Source organism: Salvelinus sp. IW2-2015, linkage group LG16 (genome assembly GCF_002910315.2).
Source record: "Salvelinus sp. IW2-2015 linkage group LG16, ASM291031v2, whole genome shotgun sequence".
NCBI lineage: Eukaryota > Metazoa > Chordata > Actinopteri > Salmoniformes > Salmonidae > Salvelinus > Salvelinus sp. IW2-2015.
In genome coordinates, this window is record NC_036856.1 from 6,155,548 (window position 1) to 6,183,213 (window position 27,666).

At 43.2% G+C, this 27,666-nt stretch overlaps 1 protein-coding gene and 1 pseudogene across 5 annotated transcripts; both read left to right on the plus strand.

The window, feature by feature from the left end:
* Nucleotides 1-8,287: 8,287 nt before the first annotated feature.
* On the plus strand, nt 8,288-14,263 carry LOC111976038 (transcription factor BTF3 homolog 4). Of its 5 annotated transcripts, none has more exons than XM_070447475.1 (7): nt 8,308-8,356; nt 8,851-8,966; nt 9,657-9,718; nt 10,575-10,688; nt 12,178-12,379; nt 13,725-13,784; nt 13,889-14,263. In XM_070447475.1, the coding sequence occupies exons 3-7, from the start codon at nt 9,665-9,667 to the stop codon at nt 13,933-13,935; spliced, it is 477 nt and encodes a 158-aa protein (XP_070303576.1). In that variant the 5' UTR covers nt 8,308-8,356; nt 8,851-8,966; nt 9,657-9,664; the 3' UTR covers nt 13,936-14,263. The 5 variants fall into 5 exon arrangements, with proteins under 5 accessions (XP_023860523.1, XP_070303576.1, XP_070303577.1 ...); XM_070447476.1 differs by having other exon boundaries at nt 8,330-8,356; nt 8,854-8,966; XM_070447477.1 differs by lacking the exon at nt 8,308-8,356 and adding an exon at nt 8,417-8,440 and having other exon boundaries at nt 8,854-8,966.
* Nucleotides 14,264-14,787: 524 nt separating this feature from the next.
* LOC111976156 (zinc finger FYVE domain-containing protein 9-like) lies at nt 14,788-27,380 on the plus strand (annotated as a pseudogene).
* Nucleotides 27,381-27,666: the final 286 nt, after the last annotated feature.

Genomic DNA, 27,666 nt, shown 5'->3' on the forward strand with positions numbered 1-27,666 from the left:
AGTGGGAGGCCCCGGTGCACAACTGAGCAAGAGGACAAGTACATTAGAGTGTCTAGTTTGAGAATCAAATGCCTCACAAGTCCTCAACTGGCAGCTTCARTAAATAGTCCCCGCAAAACACCAGTCTCAACGTCAACAGTGAAGAGGCGACTCCGGGATGCTGGCCTTCTAGGCAGAGTTGCAAAGAAAAAGCCATATCTCAGACTGGCCAATAAATATAAAAGATTAAGATGGGCAAAAGAACACAGACACTGGACAGAGGAACTCTGTGGGGGATGCATGCCAGCAAAGCTTCTACACAACACTAAACTATGCATTAATGGCACTGTAACGGTCACAAACCGTGCCCACAAACTGTTAGGGGCTACATAAAGCTGTCCCAACAGCAGTCCCAACACCTTACCACTGCTACACCTGGCTATCAGCGGAGCCTTATCAGCGCAGCCTCATTTACTGCCTTTAAAAAAAAACAGCTGATATGGCTGACCTGCTTAATCAAATGTGGTTTCTACTGACAATGTACAAACTATGGCATAAGGGGACGACCAGCGGATAAGAAGCGATCCGTAATTTCGATTAAGACATTAATGAGTGAGCTAGGACGGATGTAGTCAATATAACTATTTGTTCAGCACTTTTGAAATGTACAGCAACAAAATTCAGAACATGGGCCGTTCTTACAGTGTTCTCCCTGTACACCAAGTCAGAGCCATAGGATAAATAAAGGGGGCATATAAGCAGACATTGAAAGCTCTTACAATATTCGATGATTACATTTCTCTAAAACAGGTTATAGGCTACATGTGCACCACCAAGTTAGAACAGTATGTGAAATTATGAGGTGAAAATAGATCAAATTATTATGGTGAGGCACACCATAACATTGAACGCCATTTGGGTCTTCGTGTGTCAAAAAAGATACATGTCATATAACACTATTTGACGCGTTGAATAAGCTTTTAACTTGAAGCGTCAAAATGTCACAATTCTATGATAGAGTGTTGTGTGTGCTGAATTTGCACGTGCAAGCCAAGTGCAACCACTACTATTTGTAGCACTGTCAAAGCTGTACACATTTTTTTTGTAACAAGCACACACCAGCCAGGAACGATGTGTTTACAATACCACGTTGGTGAAAATAGACCAAATTTTGTCATCAAAGAGAAAGATGCTGGATTTACAATTCCGAGTTGAATGACCATTCAAAACATATTTTCCTAGTTTGAGCTGTTTATTCCCGACTTCCCAGTTGCAATGCTTGCAGTTAGCCACTGTCACCGATTCCTTACAAACCACGCATTGTTGAATTTGTGATCTCCAAATTGTTGTGTAATGTTTATGTCCAATGGCCGATGAGCAGCAATACGTTTTATCTATATTTTCTCCTCATTATTTCTCTTCATATGACAAGGATTAAAAAGGATTTGCCAGTAGACTTGATTCATGATGATGACTGCTAGCTAAAATTGTGAAAGTAAGATGTTGACATGATCAGTCCAATCAAAGCTACTGTACATATAACGTGATTTGACGTAATTTCTGTGGCCAATGACCTTGAGCGTTCTTGGAAGMGAACTTGTAATATAACTCTATGGCAGGACCCAAAGGGCTGAAATGTTGGATGTCCACCCTTTCTAAGGACTTAAGCTTGGCGATTGCGTGAGTGACAGAGCACTGAGCCAATCACGGCGCAATGCTCCTATTTTCTGCTGGCCCGCCCCACCACCACAGAAAGCACTGAGCTAGGCTGAAACACCTGCATTTTGGAGCTGCCTTACTCAAGAAAACAAAAAAGAGACCATGTGCTTGTCCGGGGCTACAAAACAATGTGTGCTGGTGGGGTACTTGWGGACTGGAGTTGAGGAACACTTTATTAGACTTACATTCTGTCTCACATAATGTTATATATTTACCACCGTAGGTCATTGTCATCATAATGAGCACCCGCATCCCTGCTACTGACAGTATGCATGGCCACCTGGAACCAGATCCTAGGACCCCTGGGTCTACATCCTCCTGAAGAAGGCCATCATCTAGAAGCTTTTCCTGGTGGACACAGCTGCTGGGGCACCAAAGCCCACTCCCACATCCTCCACKCCTGGAAATGCAGCACACTGAAGGGCTCTGGTAAGATCAGTAGCACCTCCATCAGCAGTAAGCCAGACTGTTTCTGCCTGAGTGGAGACGTTGGAGGCCTACCGGACACCATGATCAAGCCCATCACCTGAACCGCTGGATGGGGCATCTGATCAGAGAGAGCCTGGGTCCTGGGTGAAGAGTGGTTTGGAGGCTGCAGCAGCAGCACATTGATGTATAGGTGTTAAAGCTAAGGACCCAGACAAGTTTGGTTTTTGTATGAGCATATGAAGTACACTGCGTGCACAATTATTAGGCAAGTGAGTATACTGATTTTGTCATTATTCTATGCACATTTTCCATTATTCTATGCACATTTTCCATTATTCTATGCACATTTTCCATTATTTCTATGCACATTTTCCAACTCGAAACCATATAAACTTGAATGCTTATTGGATGTAATCATTTTCAGGTGATATGTATTTGTGTAATGAGGGAGGGTGTGGCGAAAGTGAATAACACCTTATATCAAGGTGTGCATAATTATTAGGCAGCTRTATTACCTCAAGTAAAATGGGCCAAAAAYGAGATTTAACTGACACTGAAAAGTKAAAAATTGTCAAATGCCTTTCAGACGGATGCAACACTCTTGAAATAGCTAAACTATTGAGGCGTGACCACCGGACAATAAAATGTTTTGTTGCGAATAGTCAACTGGGGCGCAAAAAAACACATAGAGAAGAAAAGGCGCAAATGAACTGCAAAAGACTTGAGAAGAATTAAACGTCAAGCTACCAGGAANGGGGCGCAAAAAAACACATAGAGAAGAAAAGGCGCAAATGAACTGCAAAAGACTTGAGAAGAATTAAACGTCAAGCTACCAGGAACCCATTATCCTCCAGTGCCACCATATTCCAGAACTGCAACTTACCTGGAGTGTCCAGAAGTACAAGGTGTCAAGTGCTCAGAGACATGGCCAAGGTCAAGAAGGCTGAAACATGACCACCACCGAATAAGATTCACAAGTTGAAGCGTCAAGATTGGGCAAAGAAATACCTGAAGACAGATTTTTCAAAGGTTTTATGGACAGATGAAATGAGAGTGACTCTTGATGGACCAGATGGATGGGCCCGTGGCTGGATCAGTAATGGACACAGGGCACCACTTCGAGTCAGGCGTGGTGGAGGAGGGGTACTGGTATGGGGTGCTATCATTAAGGATGAGGTAGTTGGACCTTTTCGGGTTGAAGATGGACTGAAACTCAACTCCCAAACCTACTGCCAGTTTCCGGAATATTCTTTCAAGCAGTGGTACAGGAAGAAGTCCTCAGCATTCAAGAAGGCTGTGATCTTTATGCAGGACAATGCTCCATCACATGGATCCAAGTACTCCACTGCTTGGCTAGCCAGCAAGGGCCTCAAAGATGCACGAAAAATGACCTGGCCCACTTCCTCACCTGACTTAAATCCTATTGAGAACTTGTGGGCCCTTCTCAAACATGAGATTTACAGTGACGGAAGACAATAGACCTCTTTGAACAGCATTTGGGAGGCTGTGGTTGCTGCTTCAGCGAAAGTTGATAGTGAACAGATCAAGAAACTGACAGACTCCATGGATGGAAGGCTCATGACAGTTATTGAAAAGGAGGGTGGCTATATTGGTTATGGAATATTTTTGAAAGGCCAAAAATTGTATTTAATTGTCATTTTTTTGTTACTTACACTTACTCTAAAAATTGAGAATAAGCAAGTGAGTTGGGAGAAATTATTTTTGTAATTTAGTTGCCTAATAATTCTGCACACTAATAGTTACCTAATAATTCTGCACACTTATATATTCCCCTGAGAAAAACAAAACTCAGATTTCCTTTGTTAAACATTCAGGTTAGAGGTTAAATAACATTTTGGATTGACTAAGGGCATTGTGTTTGTTCAACAATAAAATGAATACTGAGGAATACAATTAGCCTAATAATTGTGCACGCAGTGTATTGCGCATTCATGAGGCACACAGAACCTGGCAGCAGGCATGTTGCTTATCATTGACACACAATTCATGCCTGGACGAATATGGACCCCTGAGTTAGCCCCATTGACTGTTGTTTCTAGCTAACCTACTACTGTACAGTACCACCTGACCTTGAAAGGATGAACTCTGCAATCAGCACTAGCTGTCAATGTTGTTTTCTTGAGTCTTCACTGTGATTTTCAGCCGTATTATGATAGATGCAGGTGCTCAGAACTAAAGACATATGCTGTTCTCGAGTTCCTCAGAGCCCTTAGAGCCTGTGCAGAATGACAAGGCCAATTGGTTGTTTCAAGCTCGCTATCAGTCAGTGAGAGAGTGCCAGGCAATCTGAAACATCAACTCAGCAGGTCTTCCTCCGGTGAAGCTAATAGTTCTGTTTCACAGTCTTCTGCAATCCCAATATGGCAGCTATGCCGTTGTTACCACTTGAAAATATGGGTTCTGAATTCTTAAGAGACTTTTTTGGCTGGCCCGGCCGTTGAGGTTGCTGTTGTGTCTTGCAGATGGTTGGCCTATCTCTTGGACCTGCTGCGGTGCTGTGGACTGATGAAAAATGTGTTTTTGACACATTTGGGATTCATGTGTCTGTCTGTTCTAACTGAGAGTACTACATTCTGCCACTTCAGGTCTCTTGGCCCTCCCACCCCTATGTGAGGGCAGCTCTCGCGCAGCCCCATCCAAGCTCTTCTCTGTCCTGGCACCCCAATGGTGGAACCAGCTTCTTCCTGAAGCTAGGACAGCAGAGTKCCTGCCCATCTTTCGAAAACATCTGAAACCCTACCACTTCAAACAGTATCTTCAATAATCCTGTGTTATGTGGATGTCCCACCTAGCTATCTTAAGACGAATGCACTAACTGTAAGTCGCCTGGATAAGAGCGTCTGATAAATGACTAAAAGGTGTATATTTTTGTTTTAATAAAATGTTGAACTTTTTGTACAACAAATTTTCTGTATTAATAAGACATTTGTAGAAGTGATTCTCTCACCATGGGTGCTCAGCCTGCTTACAGCCGAGTCAGTTTAGATCATCTGATGATGAGTTGATCACCTCTATCCTTTCCGTGGTTTTAAAAGGATTTAAGAGGATCATTTTAATTTAACATAACAGTGTTTACTTAAACCGTGTTGACGTCACATTACGTAAATGTATGGACTATGTATACAGCTGAAACAGAATGCACAAAGGTTTCCAATGAAAGTCACATCGGTGCAGTGTAACATATATCAAGTGTCACGGCTCCTCCTCTGCCTTGCAGGGGCGGTTCCTCCTGCAGGCAGAGGAGGGTCGTTAGTGATTGGAGCCACCTGGGCTCAGGGTATAAACTGTTTCACTAATCACTTCTCTCTCTCTGCTCCTCCAGGTATAATCCTGTTTTGTTTGTTCCTTTGTAGTTTTGCATAGTTTTCACTCAGTCATATTCACACACACAGATTCACGCATCCATGCACTTTACATACACCTTACATTATAATACTTTCACACCTCATTCCTTTTCTTAGTTTAAAGTTAATCGTTTTGGTTTATAATAAAGAACATTTTTAATTGGCCTATACCTGTTGTTCGTGTCCACTCATTTTTGTCACAGGCTATGAGCCGGCTTGTGACACAAGTCACTGCAGTATAACTTGACTGTAAATGCCTCATCTGTGTTGAAACATGGCTTGGAAGCGTTTTCCGATCCCAAGGCTCAAGTGGTTTGAGATTTGTGATTAATAAATGAATTAGGTGTTCTTGAGTAAAAAATAAAATGTGCAGATGTTGTGTTTGTGTTAACCATCATGCCAACAATATGCATGCCAAAGATCGGCATTGGTGAAAAACGTATGTAAATTAAAACACATTCATTGTATCGTTGAAACTTTGTATTGCTATATCTGCTCTTTCCTACTTGAAAAACAATATAGGCTACAAGTTCAATGATCCCTTTAGTATAATCTAAATTATATAAGTTTTTCTACAAATTGCCTTTTGTTCAAACTGTGAATTTGAAGTCTTTTGGGAGTCGGCCAAGACTATGTTGACAGGTAATAAAAATTAAGTTCAAATTAATTTGCAGTTATGAGGAAGTGATTTATAGAGACTTGTTAGAATAGTTCTGTTTGATTTTGTTTTAACACACAAAGCTTTTCAAAATGTTTTTTCTGACAGACCCCCCTGTATATCACTCCCATACAGTAGGAGGGTTAATGAGTTTCCCCATTTCTCTTCTTCCCCTTCCCATTTATAGATGGGCTATGTACAGGTGCAGTGATCTGTGAGCTGCTCTGACAGCTGGTGCTTAAAGCTAATGAGGGAGATAAGTGTTTCCGGTTTCAGAGATTTTGTTTAGTTCGTTCCAATCATTGGCAGCAGAGAACTGGAAGGAGAGGCGGCCAAAGGAGGAATTGGCTTTTGGGGGTGACAAGTGAGATATACCTGCTGGAACGCGTGCTACGGGTGGGTGCAGCTATGGTGACCAGCGAGCAGAGATAAGGCGGGACTTTACCGAGCAGGGTCTTGTAGATGACCTGGAGCCAGTGGGTTTGGCGACGAGTATGAAGCGAGGCCAGCCAACGAGAGCGTATGGTCACAGTGGTGGGTAGTATATGGGCTTTGGTGACAAAACAGAACAAACAAATTAGACTGCATCCAATTTGTTGAGTAGGGTGTTGGAGGCTATTTTGTAAATGACATACCGAAGTCGAGGATCGTAAGATGGTCAGTTTTACGAGGGTATGTTTGGCAGCATGAGTGAAGGATGCTTTGTTGCGAAATAGGAAGCCAATTCTAGATTTAACTTTGGATTGGAGATGTTTTATGTGAGTCTGGAAGGAGAGTTTACAGTCTAACCAGACACCTAGGTATTTGTAGTTGTCCACATATTCTAAGTCAGAACCGTCCAGAGTAGTGATGCTGGACGGGCGGGCAGGTGCAAGCAGCGATCGGTTGAAGCGATCGGTCATTTAGTTTTACTTGTATTTAAGAGCAGTTGGAGGCCACGGAAGGAGAGTTGTATGGCATTGAAGCTCGTCTGGATGGTTGTTAACACAGTGTCCAAAGAAGGGCCAGAAGTATACAGAATGGTGTCGTCTGCGTAGAGGTGGATCAGAGACTCACCAGCAGCAAGAGCGACATCATTGATATATACAGAGAAGAGAGTCGGCCCAAGAATTGAACCCTGTGGCACACCCATAGAGACTGCCAGAGGCCCGAACAAACAGGCCCTCAGATTTGACACACTGAACTCTGTCGGAGAAGTAGTTGGTGAACCAGGCGAGGCAATCATTTGAGAAACCAAGGCATGTTGATTGATGTTGTAAGTTCTGTTCAAGATCAAACATTTATGACCAACTATATTCATTGGGTTTGGCTCGTCGAACCCATATTACTGCTACTGCAGTCAGCCAACAATGATTTGCAATTTACTGAAATTGCTGCTGACCTGCTGCTGCCTGTGCACGAGCTGAGCGCCTGCTGCTGACGTCACTCACAATGCACTTTTGCAGCCAGGCACGTGTGTTGTGACTGAGTGTGTGACAGACAAAATCGTTTTTGTGTCATTTAGAGGGAAAATGCGTGCATTTGAGCATTTGAGTCACTTTTCAAAAGTTGCTAAAAGTTCATTATTTATTTTTTTAAGTAGCTCAATTTGTTGCTAGGTGCTGTTTGAAAAAAAAAAAGTTGCCAGTGTAGTCTGAAAAGTTGCTAAATCTAGCAACAAAATTGCTAAATTTGCATCACTGGAAGTGTCCAGTTAATTTGAGGGGAGAGGGTGTGTCTTTTCAGTGTTTGGAATGCAGCCATTGGCTAGCTAAGGTATTGCGTAGCAACACGTCATTGGCTCTAACGGTCGTCTCGCCCCGAACTGCGCATGTGCAAACCGTCCAACCAAAGGCACTCCTTCAATATAATGTTATTTTTGAGGAAAATGAAAACGTGTCAGTTTGTTACTTTCACAAGGTTGGAGTAATAACATGTTCAACTACTTAAGCTGTTTGCTCGAATCTAGGTTGTGCCTTCAGATTTCGAAAAGAAAAATTGTTCACTTCTCTCATTTGTTCCTCAAACACCGGCTTGGATGTTTGGTCTATTTTCGCAAGCTGTTTCCCGGAAGTCTTGCAATGTTGCGCTTCTAGGTTTAGAAACTCTATGGCAATACGCAACAAAGCGTCCAGGCGCCTGGAAAACCACTCGAAGAAGAAGAAATGGGTCAGTCGAAGACGGCGGATTGGATGATGAGTTCGAATCAAGCAGCGCGTCGGGCAAAGTTTGTGAAGATTAATGTTATGAATGGACAACAGTAGTATCGAAAACTGGAACAAAAAGGAAATTGTCTAAAATTGTAGTGGAGGTTACGTGTATGAATGTGAATGAATAACTTCTTGTTGGGATGCGTTTGTTGAGTAAGGATGCATATGTGGGAGACCTGTTTGAGGTGTCGAAATTGTGTAGTATGCGCTGGAAAAAGTGGAGTCTGTCAGACCAGGAGTTGTCTTGATTTGATTAAGACCACTCCTGGTTTTTGGGACTTAAGAATTTTACTTTAGAAAAATGTGTATTTAACTAGGCAAGTCAGTTAAGAACAGAGTATTGCGCCGGAAGACTCGCCCTCCTAGATTCCCCTTGAGCCTGTTTCGGAATCCGATATGTTAAAAAAAAACAGAATTTTTGGGGGATTTAGTTCAGTTCATTTATTTTAGTTTGGTCGTTTATTTTTGTATGTTGTAAAATTTTGGGGAATCCTGTTTCCATCCCGCACAGTAGGTGGCGGAATGCATATTTACATTGTGCGATCGCCAATATACCATAGAAGAAGATATTCGTCATATCCTCCCATCTTTCGTTGCCGCATGTTTCCTCGGATATTTGTGGATCAGGTCTGGTATATTGTTTTTACGTCCATTTTAGAGTGGTTTTATGGTAAACAATTACGTTTGTGTTTGATATTTGACTGGGATCGATGTACCTTAGATGGAAAGAGGCAATGACACTTCATAGGATACCCAGCAAATCCACTGTTTTCATTTTGTTAACTGGCTAGCGTGCTAGTCTGTCTGGTTAGCCTGACTATCTGGCTATTTGTTTGCGTCTTCAACAGACAGCATCCCTTTTGTGAAAGATGTCGCATGTGGTTTAGGCTCGTTTCTGAAATTGTAGCTATGTTCTTGTTTAACTGTTCTCCGTAGGTAGTTAAAGTTAGATAGCTAGTAACAACGCCCTCTTGTCAAATGTGGTTAGCTAGCTCGRGTATTGACGTTCACATAATAAGTTCCCTAGCGTGTACAGTTGTTAGCTGGCTATCATAGCTAGCAGCTAGTTAAGTGAGGAATGCCGAACTCCATTCTCTGAGCGTTTCTCGGCTAGTTAGCTTGGCAGCAGATGGATGTTGACGCAATCCCTAACACTTCCAATCAAATTATGGAGGAAACTGGTCATCTGGAGCAAATTGTTCTGATACTAGTGTAGATAATTGACAAGATAACAACTCGTATGCCTCCACTTGAAAACAGTTCAGTTGCTAGTTTAAATATTTTTGTTTAACTCTTACGCATCTGTCATTTTTCCAGGTAGAAACATGAACCAAGAAAAATTAGCAAAACTTCAAGCCCAGGTCCGGATAGGGGGAAAGGTAAGCTAATTTCCATATTTAGAGATTCAACAGGAAGTACATAGGGTGCGTTCAGCAGAACAGAATGGTGTGCAATGTTTAAAGGTAGTCAGTGATATGACGTAGATGCGCTAAGTAAACAGCATAGTGGGTCAATTTCCGCAACAACTAAGGGCATTGGAGCGCAAGGCTAAACTTCTCCACTGTTTTGCTCCCATGCCTATCTATAGAAGTTTGAAGAGAGCCCGTGCACATGCGCAGATACTGTGTGAGTTTAGTTATGCATCAGCAGTTTTTCTCTTGTCAGTCACTACCAGTCACTCAATTAGCCCAAGCCGGCCACTCAATTTAGCTTAGGGCCCCCAAAAGGCTAGGGCCAGCTCTGCCAGCATATGTGGGTACACAGACACGTGAGCCACTCTGGCCCCTCATGATGTGTTCAAAAAAAAAWAATTGTCCCCCACCCCCATCAAAGTTGCCCATCCCTTTTCTACATGTTGGAGGCATGTTTGTTATACATTAATGTGTCTATCTGAACATTCCAAAACATTGCGTCCTGTTGAATGTGCCTCTGTTGAAATGTGTATTAAATCAAGTCAATCTTGATGAGTTAGACCTATATAATACATTTTTATCAAATGACAATATAGTCTAAAAGTTGTTTAAAATAGCACATTATTCTTGTCATTTATGGTGACGTGTGTAAATGAAATATAGGGCTATTACTTCTATATTATATATTTGCAAATGTTTTATTTTTAATCATCCGCCTTATGGTTTCCGATACTGCTGATGGGTTGATAGAGCACTGGGCACACCACTGCTATATTTAACCTCCATTGATGTACATTCTTACATCTCGCTGTGTTGTTTTCAGGGCTCGGCACGTAGGAAGAAGAAGGTCGTACACAGAACGGCAACAGCCGACGACAAAAAACTTCAGAGTTCGTTAAAGAAATTAGCTGTCAACAACATTGCTGGTATTGAAGAGGTAACCACAGCTACCATTATACATTTTGTGTAATCTTAAGTTCTTAAATGTTGTATTTTGTTTGTTTCATGCCTCCCTTATGCAGTGCCTTCAGAAAGTATTCATACCCCTTAATCCACATTTTGTTGTTACAGCCTGAATTCAATATAGATTCAATTAGGGGGTTTTCTCACCCATCAACACACAATGGCCCATAACGTCAAAGCGAAAGCCATGCTTTTGGAAATGTATTGAAACAAACATTTGCGTACTATTATTTTTTWAATTCTTAAAGCTCTGTCAAATTGGTTGTTGATCATTGKTTGACAACCATTTTCAGGTCTTGCCATATATTTTCATGTAGAGTTAACTCAACATTTCGGCCACTCATGAACATTCACTGTCTTCTTGGTAAGCAACTACGGTGTAGATTTGGCCTTGTGATTTAGGTTATTGTCATGTTGAAAGGTGTCTGGTGGAAAGCAGACTGAACCAGGTTTTCTTCTAGGATTTTGCCTGTGCTTAGCTCTATTCTGTTTTTTGTGTTTTTTTTCCCATCCTGAACGATCATACCCATAACATGATGCAGCCACCACTATATGGAGAGTGGTACTCAGTAATGTATTGGAATAATTTATATTCAGGATAAAAAGTGATTTGCTTTGCCATATTCTTTTAAGTATTACTTTAGTGCCTCGTTGCAAACAGGATGCATGTTTTGGAAWATATAAAAAAATATATATATATATATGTACAGGCTTCCTTTTCACTCTTGTCAATTAGGTTAGTATTGTGGAGTAACTACAATGTTGATCCATCCTCAGTTCTCCCCAATCACAGCCATTAAACTCTGTTTTAAAGTAACCATTGGCCTCATAGTGAAATCCCTGAACGCTTTTCTTCCTTACCGGCAACTTAGTTAGGAAGGATGCCTGTATCTTTGTAGTGACTGGGTGTATTGATACACCCTCCAAAGAACTTCACCATGCTCAAAGGGATAGTCAATGTCTTTGTGGTTGAATCCGTGTTTGAAACTCACTGCTCGACTGAGGGACCTTACAGATAATTGTATGTGTGGGGTACAGAGATGAGGTAATCATTCAGAAATCATGTTTAACAGTCCATGCAACTTATGTGACTTGTGTTTTCGTTACAAATCGTTACTCTTATTTAGGCTTGCTATAACGGAGGTTGAATACTTATTGACTCAAGACATTTCAGCTTTTCAGTTTTAATACATTTGTAAATGTTTCTAAAAACACCGTTCCACTTTGACATTATGCGCTATTGTCTGTAGACCAGTGACGCAGTCTCAATTGAATCCATTTTGAATTCAAACTATAACACCCCAAAATCTGGAGAAGGTCAAGGAGTGTGAATACTTTTTGAAGGCACTGTAGACGTTGAAGTCTCTTGCGTGGACTGCAGCCTAGTATGGCTTTGGGGACCAAACTTGGAGTAGAATTTTGAAGTGAACAAACCCCCCCCCCCCACCCCTTACTGTCACCAGGTAAACATGATCAAGGATGACGGCTCAGTGATCCACTTCAACAACCCCAAAGTGCAGGCGTCTCTGTCGGCCAACACATTCGCTATCACCGGCCATGCCGAGACCAAGCAACTCACGGAGATGCTGCCGGGCATCCTCAGCCAGCTGGGCGCCGACAGCCTCACCAGCCTGCGCAAACTAGCAGAGCAGTTCCCTCGACAAGGTGGGTTGGCCCTCATGTAAAATCATTAGGTTAGGGCTGGGGTATATTCACAAGGAACCAAACGGGACAAAACGGGGAGGGGCCTAGCAAAATTTGTCAAATAGAAGCTCTCGATTTTTGTTGCAAAACGTTTTCCGTTGCAAAGGGAAATTCTGTTACGGTGTGCACTGGGGATTATTTTGAGACCTGAGGAGCGTCTTCATTCTTACTATATATACACAATTGAAGTCGGAAGTTTACATACACTTAGGTTGGAGTCATTGAAACTCATTTTTCAACCACCACAAATTTCTTGTTAGCAAACTATAGTTTTGGCAAGTCGGTTAAGACATTTGCTTTGTGCATGACACAAGTCATTTTTCTAACAACTGTTTACAGACAGATTATTTCACTTATAATTCACTATCACAATTCCAGTGGGTCAGAAGTTTACATACACTAAGTTGACTGTGCCTTTAAACAGCTTGGAAAATTCCAGAACATGATGTCATGGCTTTAGAAGCTTCTGTTAGGCTAATTGACATAATTTGGATCAATTGGAGGTGTGTACCTGTGGATGTATTTCAAGGCATACCTTCAAACTCAGTGCCTCTTTGCTTGACATCATGGAAAAATCTAAAGAAATCAGCGAGTTCTATATCGACATAACCTGAAAGGCCACTCAACAAGGAAGAAGTCACTGCTCCAAAACCGCCATTAAAAAGCCAGACTACGGTTTGCAACTGCACATGGGGACAAAGACTGTACTTTTTGGAGAAATGTCCTCTGGTCTGATGAAACAAAAATGACCATTATGTTTGGAGGAAAAAGGGGGAGGCTTTCAAGCTGAAGAACACCATCCCAACCGTGAAGCATGGGAGTGGCAGCATCATGTTGTGGGGGTGCTTTGCTGCAGGAGGGACTGGTGCACTTCACTAAATAGATGGCATCATGAGGCAGGAAAATTATGTGGATATATTGAAGCAACATCTCAAGAAATCAGTCAGGAAGTTAAAGCCTGTCTCTTATACACATCTAGATGTGTATAAGAGACAGGCTTGTGGAAGGCTACCCGAAACGTTTGACCCAAGTTAAACAATTTAATGGCAATGCTACCAAATACTAATTGAGTGTATGTGATCTTCTGACCCACTGTGAATGTGATGAAAGAAATAAAAGCTGGAATAAATCATTCTCTACTATTATTCTGACATTTCACATTCTTAAAATAAAGTGATCCTAGCTAACCTAAGACGGGGAATGTTTACTAAGATTAAATGTCAGGAATTGTGAAAAACTGAGTTTAAATGTATTTGGCTAATGTTTATGTAAACTTCCGACTTCAACTGTATATTTTTTATTGCAGTACTTGACAGCAAAACCCCTAAAGCAGAAGATATTGAAGAAGAAGACGACGATGTCCCAGGTAAGGATGATTCCGTTTGCAAGGGAAGTATATCAGACACTTCAGAGGAAACATTACATAATTTCAACCTGTAAAACCATCCTTTGTTTTCCTCTTCTCTTCAGACCTGGTGGAGAATTTTGACGAAGCATCAAAGAATGAGGCAAACTGATTGATCTTCCCCTTGAGACCCCATACAAGGATTGGAACTGCAATTAAGAAACTAAGGCGGCTTCTCCGATGTTTTAACTTCTAGCTACGAAGACATATKATTTCAAACACTATCCCGTCAACCAGAGACTTGTGTATTTTGAAATGTCCCAAGGATGCAGTCCTTATCAGACTTGCTTGCTCACTTCAACTCCCAACACATTGGTCAACGGTTCAGTACTTTTCACCACATTGTTAGTCTTGATCAGGATTGCGGTGGTCATTAATTAAAGCTAGTCTTAATAATTTTGTTTGTTTTTACGAAACAAAATAAAGGTGATTAACGTTTTCTACATGGTGCTGTGGTCTTTCTGGCTGTTGAAAGGGGGTATTTKGTTTTTGAAGACTGTTGTCACAATGGCTGCCACCCTGGCCATCATTGTATCAAGATGCCTAACTATTTAGTCACTATTTAATTTCAAGCCGCTGTAGCCTCATGCTCAAAGTAATCAGGCCTTGCAGAGATGACATCCAATGTGATATTAGACTGACTTGGATGAAATCAAAGATGGTTGTAAGGACTTRTGTGTTATTTTTAGACATGTTTTCTGAGGTTTCATGTACACATGACTTGGGTATTATGACCTAACACTTAAACCACATAAAGACATGAAAATGTGCAGTAGACACATTTTTGGATAGGAAATAAAAGCACATTTTCTGTAATAGAATGATCTCATTAGGTATACATATATTCTAATACAGTGTACACTACTTTAGAAAAGGACATTTAAGGACATCCTTGAGTTTACTTAAGACCTGCAGTGAGAGAGAGGGGGGGGGATCGGGGGACGCAGAAGGAGAGAGGGGAATAGTGGGAGGGAAATCATCCCTGCTAGTGAGCAGGACTGCTTTTCTTGTCTTCTTCGCCACTAATGTTGCAATATGTTGAAGTTCTTCAGTGCCCGGGACGATGAGAATGAAAGCCTATTGGGTTCATTGACAGAAGGTAAGTTTTTTTTATTCTATTCCAAAATAAAATCATACAGATAGAACTACATCATCTCGCGCTATCATAGGGGAAATTGTAGCTGATCTGTGCAGTCATGCGTCTTGCCGCGTGCGACACATTCATAGAAAGGCAGAAGCACACGAGAATATTCCTTCAGCCTATATGAATTAATGGGAAAATACGACTTGAATTATATGGAAATAACGTGATAAAGGGAATAATSCTGCGATTAAAACCTGCAACGATTAATGAATCGGGATGGGGAGCAAATGTCGCATTGCCGTGTTCACTGGTTGAGAGGGGATTTAAACTGTTGCACGTGTGCTGGATGCGTCACCGTCCCGCGAAGCAAACGCTCAGTCAGCTGTACTGGTTGAGCCCTATTGTAGTTTATATGCGCCGTAAAAAAGCTGATATATTTACCAGTAATCTGTGATCGTCAGCATGAATGGTTGGGTTGGGGTGCAATAATGGGGCGGGGGGGGGGGGGGTAAAGCTGCAATGCAGTTATACCCCGACAAGAATTCACCAACGCTAAAGGGTAGGCCTACCTGAAATTGTGCAATAGGCAATAACCAACCAAGGCGCAATCACAGCATAATGTAACCCCAAATCTGAATTATGAATTTTTCTTCCTCACAGTCATAACATTTTGTCTTATTTCAGTCGATACCGAAGTAGAATATTTCAAAAATATAGAATTAAATTTATATTATCTTTATTTGTGTTATTGACATTATCCATCCATTCTCGAAAATGTCAAACTAATTGTATGTGCATTTATTAATAATGTAACGTTATAATATTAATGTACATAATCTAACATCCAGTTTTGCCACTGTAGCCTGTATTTATTTATGCTGGTGTTTCACTATAGCCCTATTCCCCAGAGAATGAGTCAGCTTTACCTGGCTCTCTGGATCTGTCTCCCTCTGAAATGGCACCCTATTCCCTATATAGAGCATTASTTTTGACCAGACCACTATGGGCCTGTAGTACACTACATAGGGAATAGGCTGCCAAAAGTAGTGRACTACATAGGGAAAGGCTACCATTTGGGACGTATCTAGCTCTCTCAAGCATGACAGTGCACATATGTTGGCCTCGGTAGATGATTTAACTTATTCAAAGCAATGAGATAAATGGCCTCCCATTTATTGGACCCATTACCACCTAGGAACATCTGGGATCTGTCCCATCTGGGATCATGGGCGTGAGTGATTGCTTAGGTGCTCTTGTGGACTAAATGTTATGTTCTTCATATATGCCTGTTTGTTCTCTTTGTGATGTAGAATGTCCATGTCAGGTTCATTTGACATATACCTTCACATAGTTTTGATCTGTTCCCGCGTCTTTGTATGAACAGATGAATCGGATGCTCCGTCTCTGATGGATGCTAAGCARCACTGGCTCCACAGACCCTGTCTGCTGATGCTCAAAGATGGGGATGTCACAAAGCCAGGACAGCTGGGCTGTGGACACATCGGATCAGATTCCCCTGCAAAACCCAAAGTCCATTCAGAGGGGGTCCTGAGCCCAGGGGTGGCTCCTGTTTCCCAACTGGAGACCCCCGCTCAGAGACTGATGAGACAGCTGGAGGAGGGAAACTGCACTGTGACCACTCTTTCAACATGGGGAGAGAGGAATTTTGGGGAGGCTTCTACCCCCCTAATGCTCAGCCCCTCCAAAGCTGCTCGGCCAGAAGTGGAGGTGGAGGTAGAAGAGGAAGTGAAGAACAGGCCCCAGCCATCCTCCTCCAAGGAGGACTCTGTGGTTGAGGAAAAGGAGCTGGAGGAGAGTGGACTTGAGCTGCAGGACCCCCCCAGTGGCTCAGATGCCCTAGGCCCTTACACTGACGACCCGTCTGGTCCCCCTGTGGAGGAGCCCAATGGAGGCGGCCATGATGCCCAGATCCAAGGGCCTAGACTGGGGCTTCAGAGCCAGACCAAAGCCAACGGACTAGCTAATGATGAGACCAACACCAACGGAGTTCAAGCAGATAGTGAAGAGGGAGCTGTGGGGGACTGCACACCTTCCCCTATGTCTCCATTAGTGGATCCAGACAATGAGCTACAGGCCGGCCCCACGGGCATTCTGTCCAGGGAGCGAGGCACTATCCTGGGGGAGGTAGCCCCCGTGTGGGTCCCTGACGCCCAGGCACTGGTCTGTATGATGTGTGATGTCAGGTTCACCTTCACCAAGAGAAGGCACCACTGTCGCGCCTGTGGCAAGGTGAGGGTCTTGCACCACTATTTTGTGTGTGTGTGTGTGTGTGTGTCGGTTGTATTTAAAGTAAGAAGGGATTGGATGTTTGTCTCTGGTATGTTATCCCTGAGAAATTAGGCTGACCATTAGTGATCGTGTGTCTGTGCTACAGGTATTCTGTTCAGTGTGCTCCGGTCTGAAGTTCCGACTAACACACCTGGATGGGAAGGAGGGGCGTGTCTGTGTCTCTTGTCACTCAACTCTAGTGAAACGTGAGTATCACATGACAACACTGTTACCATGACACTACAGGGTAAATCCATTTAAATTCAATCACTTTTTGACAGGAACCCTTTTGATTTAAACGAAACCTTCCATACATATTTGCCAATTGTAGAAGTGCTCATAAAGTMATGTTTTGGCATTCGGCTCCAAATAATGAGATTTATATAATTTAAAAGCTTACAAACAGGGTTGTCAAACTATTTCATAATTTCTGTGAATAAAAAAWWAATAATAATATATCCCTTTTTAACCTTTAATGTAAATTACCTAAAAAAAAACTAAACTCAGATTTTTTTCATAATTGCATATGTTGTTGCTTATACCCTATTTTACATTGTCTGAGAGTTTTGTGTTGTTCCCGCTATTGGTTGAGACACAACATGTTCCTGAATACAGGGTAGGTGTCATGTTTTGGCTGATGAATGCACTAAAATGGGAATAAAATACATTCTACTTTCAAATGGTACCACAAACATGGTTGGAGAGCCAAACGTCAGAGAATGTTGACTTGAATGGGAACAGCAGTTGTTTGAAATTACAGTGCATTRGGAAGTATTGAGACCCCTTGACTTTTCCCACACTTTGTTACATTACAGCCTTATTCTAAAATTGATTAAATTGTTTTTTTTCCTTCATCAATCTACACATAATTCCCCATAATGARAAAGCAAKAATTGTTTTTTASACATTTTAGAAAAAACAGAAATATCACATTTACATTAGTATTCAGACCCTTTATGCGGTACTTGTTGAAACAACTTGTACTTGTTGAAACAACTTTGGCGGCGATTACAGCCTTGAGTCTTCTTGGGTGGGATGCTACAAGCTTGGCACACCTGTATTTGGGGAGTTTCTCCCATTGTTCTCTGCAGATCCTCTGAAGCTCTGTCAGGTTGGATGGGGAGTGTCGCTTCAAAGCTATTTTCAGGTCTCTCCAGAGATGTTCGATCGGGTTCAAGTCCGGGCTCTGGCTGGGCCACTCAAGGACATTCAGAGACTTGTRCCGAAGCCACTCCTGCGTTGTCTTGACTGTGTACTTAGGGTCATTGTACTGTTGGAAGGTGAACCTTCGCCCCAGTCTGAGGTCCTGAGCGCTCTGGAGCAGGTTTTCATCAAGGATCTCTCTGTACTTTGCTCCATTCATCTTTCCCTCGATCCTGACWAGTCTCCCAGTCCCTGCCTCTGAAAAACATCCCCACAGCACAATGCTGCCACCACCATGCTTCATCATAGGGATGGTGCCAGGTTTCCTCCAGACGTGACTCTTGGCATTCAGGCCAATGAGTTCAATCTTTGTTTCATCAGACCAGAAAATCTTGTTTCTCATGGTTTGAGAGTCCTTTAGTTGCCTTTTGGCTAACTCTAAGCAGGCTGTTATGTGCCTTTTATTGAGGAGTGGCTTCCGGATCTCTATGGACAATTCCTTCGACCACATGGCTTGGTTTTTGCTCTGACATGCACTGTCAACTGTGGGACTTTATATAGGCAGGTGTGTTCCTTTCCAATCATGTCCAATCAATTGAATTTACCACAGGTGGACTCCAATCAACTTGTAGAAACGTCTCAAGGATGATCAATGGAAACCGGATTGATCTGAGCTCAATTTCGTATCTCATAGCAAAAGGTCTGCATATTTATTTAAATAAGGTATTTATGTATTCTATTTAGTATAAATTTGCAAAAATGTCTAAAAACCTGTTTTCGCTTTGTCATTATGGGGTATTGTTTGTAGATTGATGAGGGGAAAAAATGTATTTCATCAATTTTAGAATAAKAAAATGTGGAAAAAGTCAATGGGTCTGAATACTTTCCGAATGCACAGTACCTATGGAAATCATAGAAATATAGATAATAGAATAAACATGTCAATTTAAGTTGATAGTCGACAGTGGGTGTACCGGCGGTAATCTTTGTAGTAGTAATTAGAAGTTACAATTTCAATTCAAATGTTTGTGGTGTACCAGCTAAATTACAGTCTTCTGAAGGGATAGGTCCATTCTATGAGTTATATTTCTATGATTGAAATGACAAGAGCATGTTGTGTCTCAACCGATGGTGGGCACGACACAAAAACCTCAAATGATGTTAAATAGGTTCTAAGCTACAACATATGCAAATATGAGTTTCACGTTTTTCCATAATTGATGTTAAAAGTTAAAAAAATTACGAGAATTCAAAAAACCTTTGTTTGACAATACTGTTTGTAAGCTTTTAAATTGATCAAACTCAACCGTTAATCTTTTCCAGTGARGAAGACGTGGATGTCTCATGGTGGTGTATGCAAAAACAGATCAACTTTTAGCATCTTTATCTCCTGAATGTTTGGCATTCGTTGTCCAAAAAGTCACTTTCTGACCACTTCTTCCATGGGCGAACATGTATGGAAAGTTTTGTTTAAATCAGAAGGGATGCTGTCAAAATGGGATTGAGGCGATAAATGTCTTATAAAGTTAATTGGTGCAATATGTAGACATTTCTTCCTGTCTATATTATTGACTTTCTCTCATGTATGTTTTTCTTTAGGAACCCCTCCAAGGGGCAGGAGGAAGGTGTGGTTTGCTGATGAGATCCTATCCAATGAGAAATCAGACTCTGCACCTTGTACCCCAATCAGAGGCCCCACCTTTTCACCGCTATTATTGAGGAGAAGTATAGCTGCTACAATCAGAAGCGCCACTGGCTCACCACAGACCAGCAGGAGGGCCCCAATAGCACAGGAGATGCCCCTGCTCAATGTATGTAACAAAACCTTATCAGACCAGACTGATCTGCTACAATTTATACAATTCAAATAAAAGTTCTAAGGATGTGGTAACATGCTTTCTGTTGGTATCTTTGATATCCATAACCCCACAGTATTCCATAAGCTCTCTCTTTTTGACTATCTTTCTGCCTCACTATCTCCCTCCTCCTCCTCCTTCCCCTCCTCCCTCCACCTAGGGGCAGTAGGTAGCCGAGAGGCTAGAGAAGCAGGTTCGGTTGCTGGTTGGAATCCTATGTCTGGTGGGAAAATCTGTCTGGAACTATCCTCGACGCTATCACCTGCCGTTCGGCCCTTGAGCAAGGCACTTAACCCCTAAACTGCTCACCCGGCGCCGTGTGTGCATCAGAGCGGACCAATTTCTGTCTTGTATGGATTAATAAAGTATTCTCCTTCTCATCCTTCTTCTCCCTTCTCTGTATAGCCTCTGCAGGAGGCGTGTGGGCCCTGTGGCTGGGGTACAGCAGCCTTGGTCAGCAGCCACATCAGCAGCTCTGCCAACCTCATCCCACTGGAGGGCCTCCCTCCCATCCTCACCTCCACCGGAGTCAAAGGAGGTACGACCAGGCTACTATCACTGGAGATGCTAACGGCTAGCTTACTGCAAAGCCACGTTTGGGAAACCCTGGCTTACTATACTGGGATTGTCATACAGTTAGGTAGATAGCTGCTGGAGATTCTAACGGCTAGCTCACTGTACTGATTGTCATAGGGTTATCTACTGGAGATGCTAAATGCTAGCCCACTGGTCATAGGCTTAGCTACTGAATGATCAGAGGGTTAGCGTTAGAGGTGTTACTCTGATTCATTATCAGGCTTATTGTCTTCATGTTGGGCAATTTAATAGGATGGTAACACTAGAGGCCAGCTTACAAATCTTATTTAGTCATATTTAGACACAGAAGTTAAACTATGGCTGACTGTTTTTAAAGGCGGTATTTGCGTCTAGGGATGTCTAGCTCACAGTTTCCTCTGTCTCGCCCAGACTACACGGTCGAAGAGAGGCCCTCTGAGATGGTTCTCATCCAGGAGCTGGAGAGCGGCAGGCCCAACTCCCTGGTCTTTGTCCTCAACGCCAACCTACTGGCCATGGTCAAGCTGGTCAACTGTATGTGACCTTTCCTCTCAACCTTCAACCTTTTCCAGTCATTGACAGTGTGTATACACTGTTTACATGTATTCTTAGCTCACCATTGACTCAAGTCACAGGTATATTTTATAAGAGTGTCAGACCGTGTCACCAGCAGTGACCTCACATTGAAGTGCTGCCTCTCATTGGCTCTCCCCAGATGTAAACAGGAAGTGCTGGTGTGTGACGTCCAAGGGCATGCATGCGGTAGGCCAGGTGGAGGTGGTGGTCCTTCTGCAGTGTCTGCCTGAGGAGAAGAGCTTCCCCAAGGACATCTTCAGCCACTTCATACAGCTCTACAGGGACGCCCTCACAGGTGAGACTGGCGTTGACGTGGTCTGGCAACTTAGCTGCCGTTGATCAGCACTGGATAAAGCTCTGAAGCAGGTCTTGAAAAGACTTCCAAGTCTGTTTAATGGTGTACTAGTCCCTCTCTCTATATATCTCTCATTATCTCCCTCCCTCRYTCTCTCTTTCCTTTTCCCTCCATCTCACTCTCTCTCCTTCCATCTCTTTCCCTCCATCTACCCCCTCCTTTCTCCACAGGCAAGGTGCTAAGCCACCTGGGTCTCTCCCAGTTCTCCAGTAGTTTCCTGAGCAGTGAMGAGCATGCAGGATTCCTCTGGGTACGCTCCACTCTCCAGTCCCTGCAGGGCCTGCCTATGCCCAACCAGCCCTTCCTCTTTGGCCTACTCGTCCACCGGGCTGAAGTACCCTGGGCCAAGGCCTTCCCCCTGCGCCTCATGCTCAGACTGGGGGCTGAGTACAGATGTGAGTCAGGGCTCTGGAAGCAGGAGAGAGATGTAGATGTGTAGAGAGAGAGTGTGTGTGCGTGCACGTGCATGTGCGTGCAAGCAATACCCACATGAAGGCAGCATAGCTGTCGTTTTGTGGTATCTGTTACGTGTGTTGCATTGGAGACGCAGTGTGCGGCTTTTCTCTTCTTTGTGTGCGTTTCACTGCCACATCCACTCAGTGTCATCCCCATTAAGGCACTCCTCTCCCTTCCTTTCCAGTTTACCCCTGTCCTCTGTACAGTGTGCGCTTCAGAAAGGCTCTTTTTGGGGAAACTGGCCACACCATCATGAGGCTGCTAGTAGTAAGTAGCTTGCCTCTCATTACAATAACAGCAATCAACACCAAGGTTGCATTCATTTGGGCACACCGTACCAAAACYATTCTTACTGGACAAATTCAGATAGTCCCTGCCTGTTTCAGTCAGTTGTTTCCATATTGGTGCCTATTGGATCACACATTTTTTCCCTCATTGCTTCCCAGGACTTCAGGAATTACCGGTACACTCTGCCAGTGGTGCCTGGACTCACTGTAGATCTGGAGGCTCAGAGGACCTGCATTAAAATCCCCACCAATGGCTATGAGGAGGTACAGCTAAACCATGAAACAACACTTGGTGAACTGTAACCAATAAGCTGTTATAAATGCTTATAAATACTTTATCAATGATAAAAACACTCCTTTATAAACAACTCTCTCATCAATACATTCTCCCTCTCTTTCACTCTCTCTTTCACTCTCTCTCTCTCTTTCTTCACTCTCTCACCTTCTCTCTCTCTCTCTCACTTCTTCGTCTTCTCCACTGCTATCCTCTCTCTCTCTCTTCTCTCTCTCTCTCTCTCTCTCTCTCTCTATCTCTCTCTCTCTCTCTCTTCACTCTTTTTTCCTCTCTCTCTCTCTGTCTCTCTTTCACTCTCCTCTCTCTCTTTTCACTTTCTCTCTCTCCATTCTCTCTCTCTCTCTCTCTCTCTCATCCTCGTCCGTCTTCCTCTCTCTTATCTCGCTCTCTCTCTCTCTCTCTCTCCTTCTCTCAGCTGATGAGGGCTCTTGAATAAGTCCAATTGAAGCATGTGCTGGCCATCGGTGGGATGCTTCAAAGTGGGCGGCAGACTCCCACCTCATCTGTGTTCAGGGGGACGATGGCCAGTACCAGACCCAGGCCATCAGCACCACAATCAGCCTCGCAAAAGTGAGAGCCCCTGGAATTCAACAAGAGGGTGATGGGGATATGGGAGACTGCAGACTGCCTGTTCCTGTAATCAAAGAGAATACAAGTAGAGGGGGAATGCTACACACGGGGCAAGTAGCACATCACCTACCACCAGAGAGAGAGAGAGGGAGGGAGAGAGATTACAGTAACGAGAGGTAATATTTGCTGGCACGTAACACAACCAGTGGTATCTGGCTTTTGGCAGCCTAGGGAAAATCGTATGCGTGATTTGTCATGTATTTATATGCTCACTGCAAAAAACCGTGCCTTTGCTGTGACTTTTTCCACCACTGGAGGGCATGTCGTGTCACGTGAGAGGGTGAACCATCGTGGAGGAAGTTACTGGTGTAGAAAGCTCACCTCTGTCATTAGTTTTGGTTTAGTCCAACTGTAATATTTAGATGTTTACATCTACAAGCCAAGTGGTTATATATGGTGCTGTGTTTTGTTTCAGTCACCGGTTCCTGCTTTTTTTGTGTCAGTGGAGCTCTGAAAGCAGCATCAGGATATCTTGCCAAATCCAGCATCGTGGAGTAGTATCATCTTGTGTATCTTCACTTAAACTGGAGGGTTACCGTACTAATCGTATTGAACGAAAATACAGAAAATAGTCATATTATGATTACTTGACTACTAACTTTCATCCTAAATAAGATTTCCTTATTTAGTCTGTCAATTTTGTCTGTACGTGTGTGTCATGTGCACTCAAAGTTTGTGTGTGGCTGTATGTATGTGCATGTGAGTGTGTGTGTTGTCCTTGTTGGTGTCTGTCTCTCTCTCTTGTGCTGGTGTGTGTGTGTTGTGTGTGTTGTGTGTGTGTGTGTGTGTGTGTGGTGTGTGTGTGTGTGTGTGTGTGTGTGTGTTTTTTTGCTTTTGCTGTCCCCTTCTCCAGATGGGCTGATGGTGCAGATCACCGTGGAGACCATGGTGGAGCTTCGCCGGTCGCTACGGGAGATGAAAGACTACACCATCACCTGTGGGGGGATTGACCAGTCAGACAGCCAGGAGCATGTCCAGGTCCAATGGCTGGATAAGGAATGCACTTTGAATAAGGGGTGAGTGTTAGGTCATTAAACTTCTGATCAGCGTACCATGGTTCGCTTTTTTTGCCTATCGTTATCCTACATTTATTCTACAGCATTGTTGAGTACTTGTTTCTGATTGGCTAGAAGGGCATTCTAGAATAGACATTAAAACCAGATAACGGGCCGGGTTGTGAAAGATATCGGGACGTTGGAATAGATATCAGAACACCTTGCGATCCTGACTCAATAGGCACCTACACATGCAGACCGTACTTGCTACAAAGTTACAGAACGCTAAACCAGCAACCACACAAACTGWYCTTGGATACATTGTAAAGGCAGGTCCAACGAGAACCTGATGGTCACTCTGAAAGAGCTCCAGAGTTCCTCTGTGGAGATGGGAGACCCTTTCAGAAGGACAACCATCTCTGCAGCACTCCACCTTTCAGCCCTTTATGGTAGAGTGGCCAGACGGAAGCCACTCCTCAGTAAAAAGCACGCGACAGCCCGCTTGGAGTTTGCCAAAAGGCACCTGAAGGACTCTCAGACCATAAGAAACAAACTTCTCTTGTCTGATGAAACCAAGATTGTATGCCAAGCGTCACGCCTGGAGGAAACCTGGCACCATCCCTACAGTGAAGCATGGTTGTGGTAGCATCATCCCGTGGGGATGTTTTTATGCGGCAGGGACTGGGAGACTAGTCAGGATCGAGGGAAAGATGAACGGAGCAAAGTACAGAGTGATCCTTAATGAAAACCTGCTCCAGAGCGCTCAGAACTTCAGTCTGGTGCGAAGATTCACCTTCCAACAGGACATTGACCCTAAGCACATAGCCAAGACCACGCAGAAGTGGCTTCGGGACAAATCTCTGAATGTCCTTGACTGGACATAGAACACGATCGAACATCTCTGGAGAGACCTGAAAATAGCTGTGCAACGACACTCACCATCCAACCTGACAGAGCTTGAGAGGATCTGCAGAGAAGAATAGGAGAAACTCCCCAAATACAGGTGTGCCAAGCTTGCAGCGTCATACCCAAGAAGACTCGACGCTGTAATTGCTGCCAAAGGTGCTTTAACAAAGTACTAAGTAAAGGGTCTGTATACTTATATAAATGTGATATTTAAGTTTTAATTTTTAATACATTTGCAAAAATTTTGAAAAACCTGTTTTTGCTTTTTCATTATGAGGTATTATGTGTAGATTGATGAGTGGGGAAAAAACTATTAAATTAATTATAGAATAAGGCTGTAATGTAACAAAATGTGGAAAAAGTCAAGGGGTCTGCCGGCCCTTGACGTGCCAATATATCCTCCAAACACCGGCTTTCGGGCATTATCACTTAAGTCTCAACGAGTGTCCCAACGCCGCGTCGTCAATTATTTCCAAGGTAATGTAAAGAACGTTGGCATTTRATATCTTACTTAACCTCTCTCACGAACCCCATCCCATTGTCGCTTCATCCATTTTTCAAGTCTGCCTCACACTGTTGTCCATTGCTGTAGAATACCCTTTATCGTCGCTTGCCTTCTTTGTATGGCTGTGTGTGTGTGTGTGCGTGCCTGTGTGTCTTGCAGTGTTATCAGCCCCATTGATGGGAAGTCCATGGAGTCCGTCAACAGTGTGAAGATGTTCCAAAAGTCKGAATACAAGTCCAATGGAAAGGTCATCCGCTGGACAGAGGTACACACATCCAACTTTTCACCGCTAGTKTTGACTCTTGTGTACCATTTCTCTCTGTACTGTATTCCCTAAGTACATTCTTGTGTCTTGTGAGTCTCTTGTGTGTTTCCCAGGTGTTCTTTGTACAGAGAGGGGATCATCCTAAGAGCCAGAGTGACCACCATACAGAACACAGCCGGCTGACAGAGAGACTGGCCAGGGCATTCTGCCTGGCACTGTGCCCACACCTCAAGCTGCTGAAGGAGGATGGCATGGCCAAGCTGGGGCTGCGTGTCACACTGGACTCCCAACAGGTGACGGTGCCATTGAATGAACATACTGGACTTGGACCATTTAGATGTTAAGAAATAACATTTTCTGGAAGCGGAATCTTTCAAATTGTGCGTCATCTTACTTTAATAGTTGTAGTAATTCTTGAATGCCTAAAATGTGAGTTGTTGACCACCTTTTTAATAGGAAGTTATTAGTCATGTAAACAGTGACAGGATATAGGCCTTCGGGATATTACCAAAGCTATAAAAGCTATAGATGTGTGGCGGGTTGACATCGCTGTTCCATGTTCCAGGTGAGGTTTGTGGCCGGCAGTAACGGCCTGCCCCTCCCAGCCCCGTACCTCAACYCCCTGGACACCGTGCTGACGCCCATCATCCACAGCAGGGGGCGCAAGAGGAGCGAGGGACCCGTAGTCATAGAGCTCATCTTCTATATCCTGGAAAACATCTCCTAGGGGAGGGGGTCAAAGTGCACACACTCATCTCCACATCGCGCCATCCACTCACCATCCTCTCTCCTGGCTCTCCATTTGTGCTGCTGTGAGTTCGAAAGAGCTACAAAACAGCATTGGTTGAAGGAGTAAGCTCATTCAATGGACATAAAAGCTCACCTCCAGGCTCTATATGTCTCAGCCAGCCTGTGGCAAGGGGTGGCTGGGTGGTAAAGTGGTCTGACTCACCAAAGCTGTTCCATAGGTCACCCTGCCTTGGCCTCTAACTCAGCAGCAGAAAGAAATAKCACCCTCGTTGTTTTTKCACTGTCAGGCTTTGTACCAGTATRACCAGTGTTACTGTGGAATAACACCAAAACACACACATGAAACCCAAAAGTGGCCATGAGATCAGGGTATAGTAATCTGCTTTCATTTCGTGGCTTGAGACCAGTACGTCTGTATATTTTCAATAGAAATGCCCATATTTTGAGAATGCCTTTAAACTGGGGACTGGATTCAGCCCCTGACCTTAAAAAGCAATGGGAAAAAGAGAATGACTTCAAAAGAAATATATCAGTAGATCTGTAGCTAGCCGTTTGATGCATACTGAATGAATGTTTAAGAATGTTTTCATATTTGAATGTATTTGAACTCCTCTTGATTGCCCCTGAAATGCATTACTGTCAACCTAGGATTAATTAAACATGATATTAACACGAGGAAATCATACAAGGTTTTGATTTTTAAACCAAATCKCATTTTATTGGTTGCATACACATARTTTTCCGATGTTTTCTCAGGTGCAGTAATTCCGAACAATACAAAACAATACACACAAATCCCCCAAAATAAAAATAAAGAAATATCAGAACGAGCAATYTCAGTCCGGAATATAAATATATATGTATATGATGGTGTGTATAGACAGTGTATGAATAMA

Coding starts and splice junctions, on each gene's coding strand:
- LOC111976038 (XM_070447474.1), top strand. CDS start 8,940: ATGTTTCCTCGGATATTTGTGGATCAGGTCTGGTATATTGTTTTTACG. Junction 10,689..12,177: donor ACATTGCTGGTATTGAAGAG/GTAACCACAGCT, acceptor TACTGTCACCAG/GTAAACATGATCAAGGATGA. Junction 12,380..13,724: donor AGAGCAGTTCCCTCGACAAG/GTGGGTTGGCCC, acceptor TTTTTATTGCAG/TACTTGACAGCAAAACCCCT.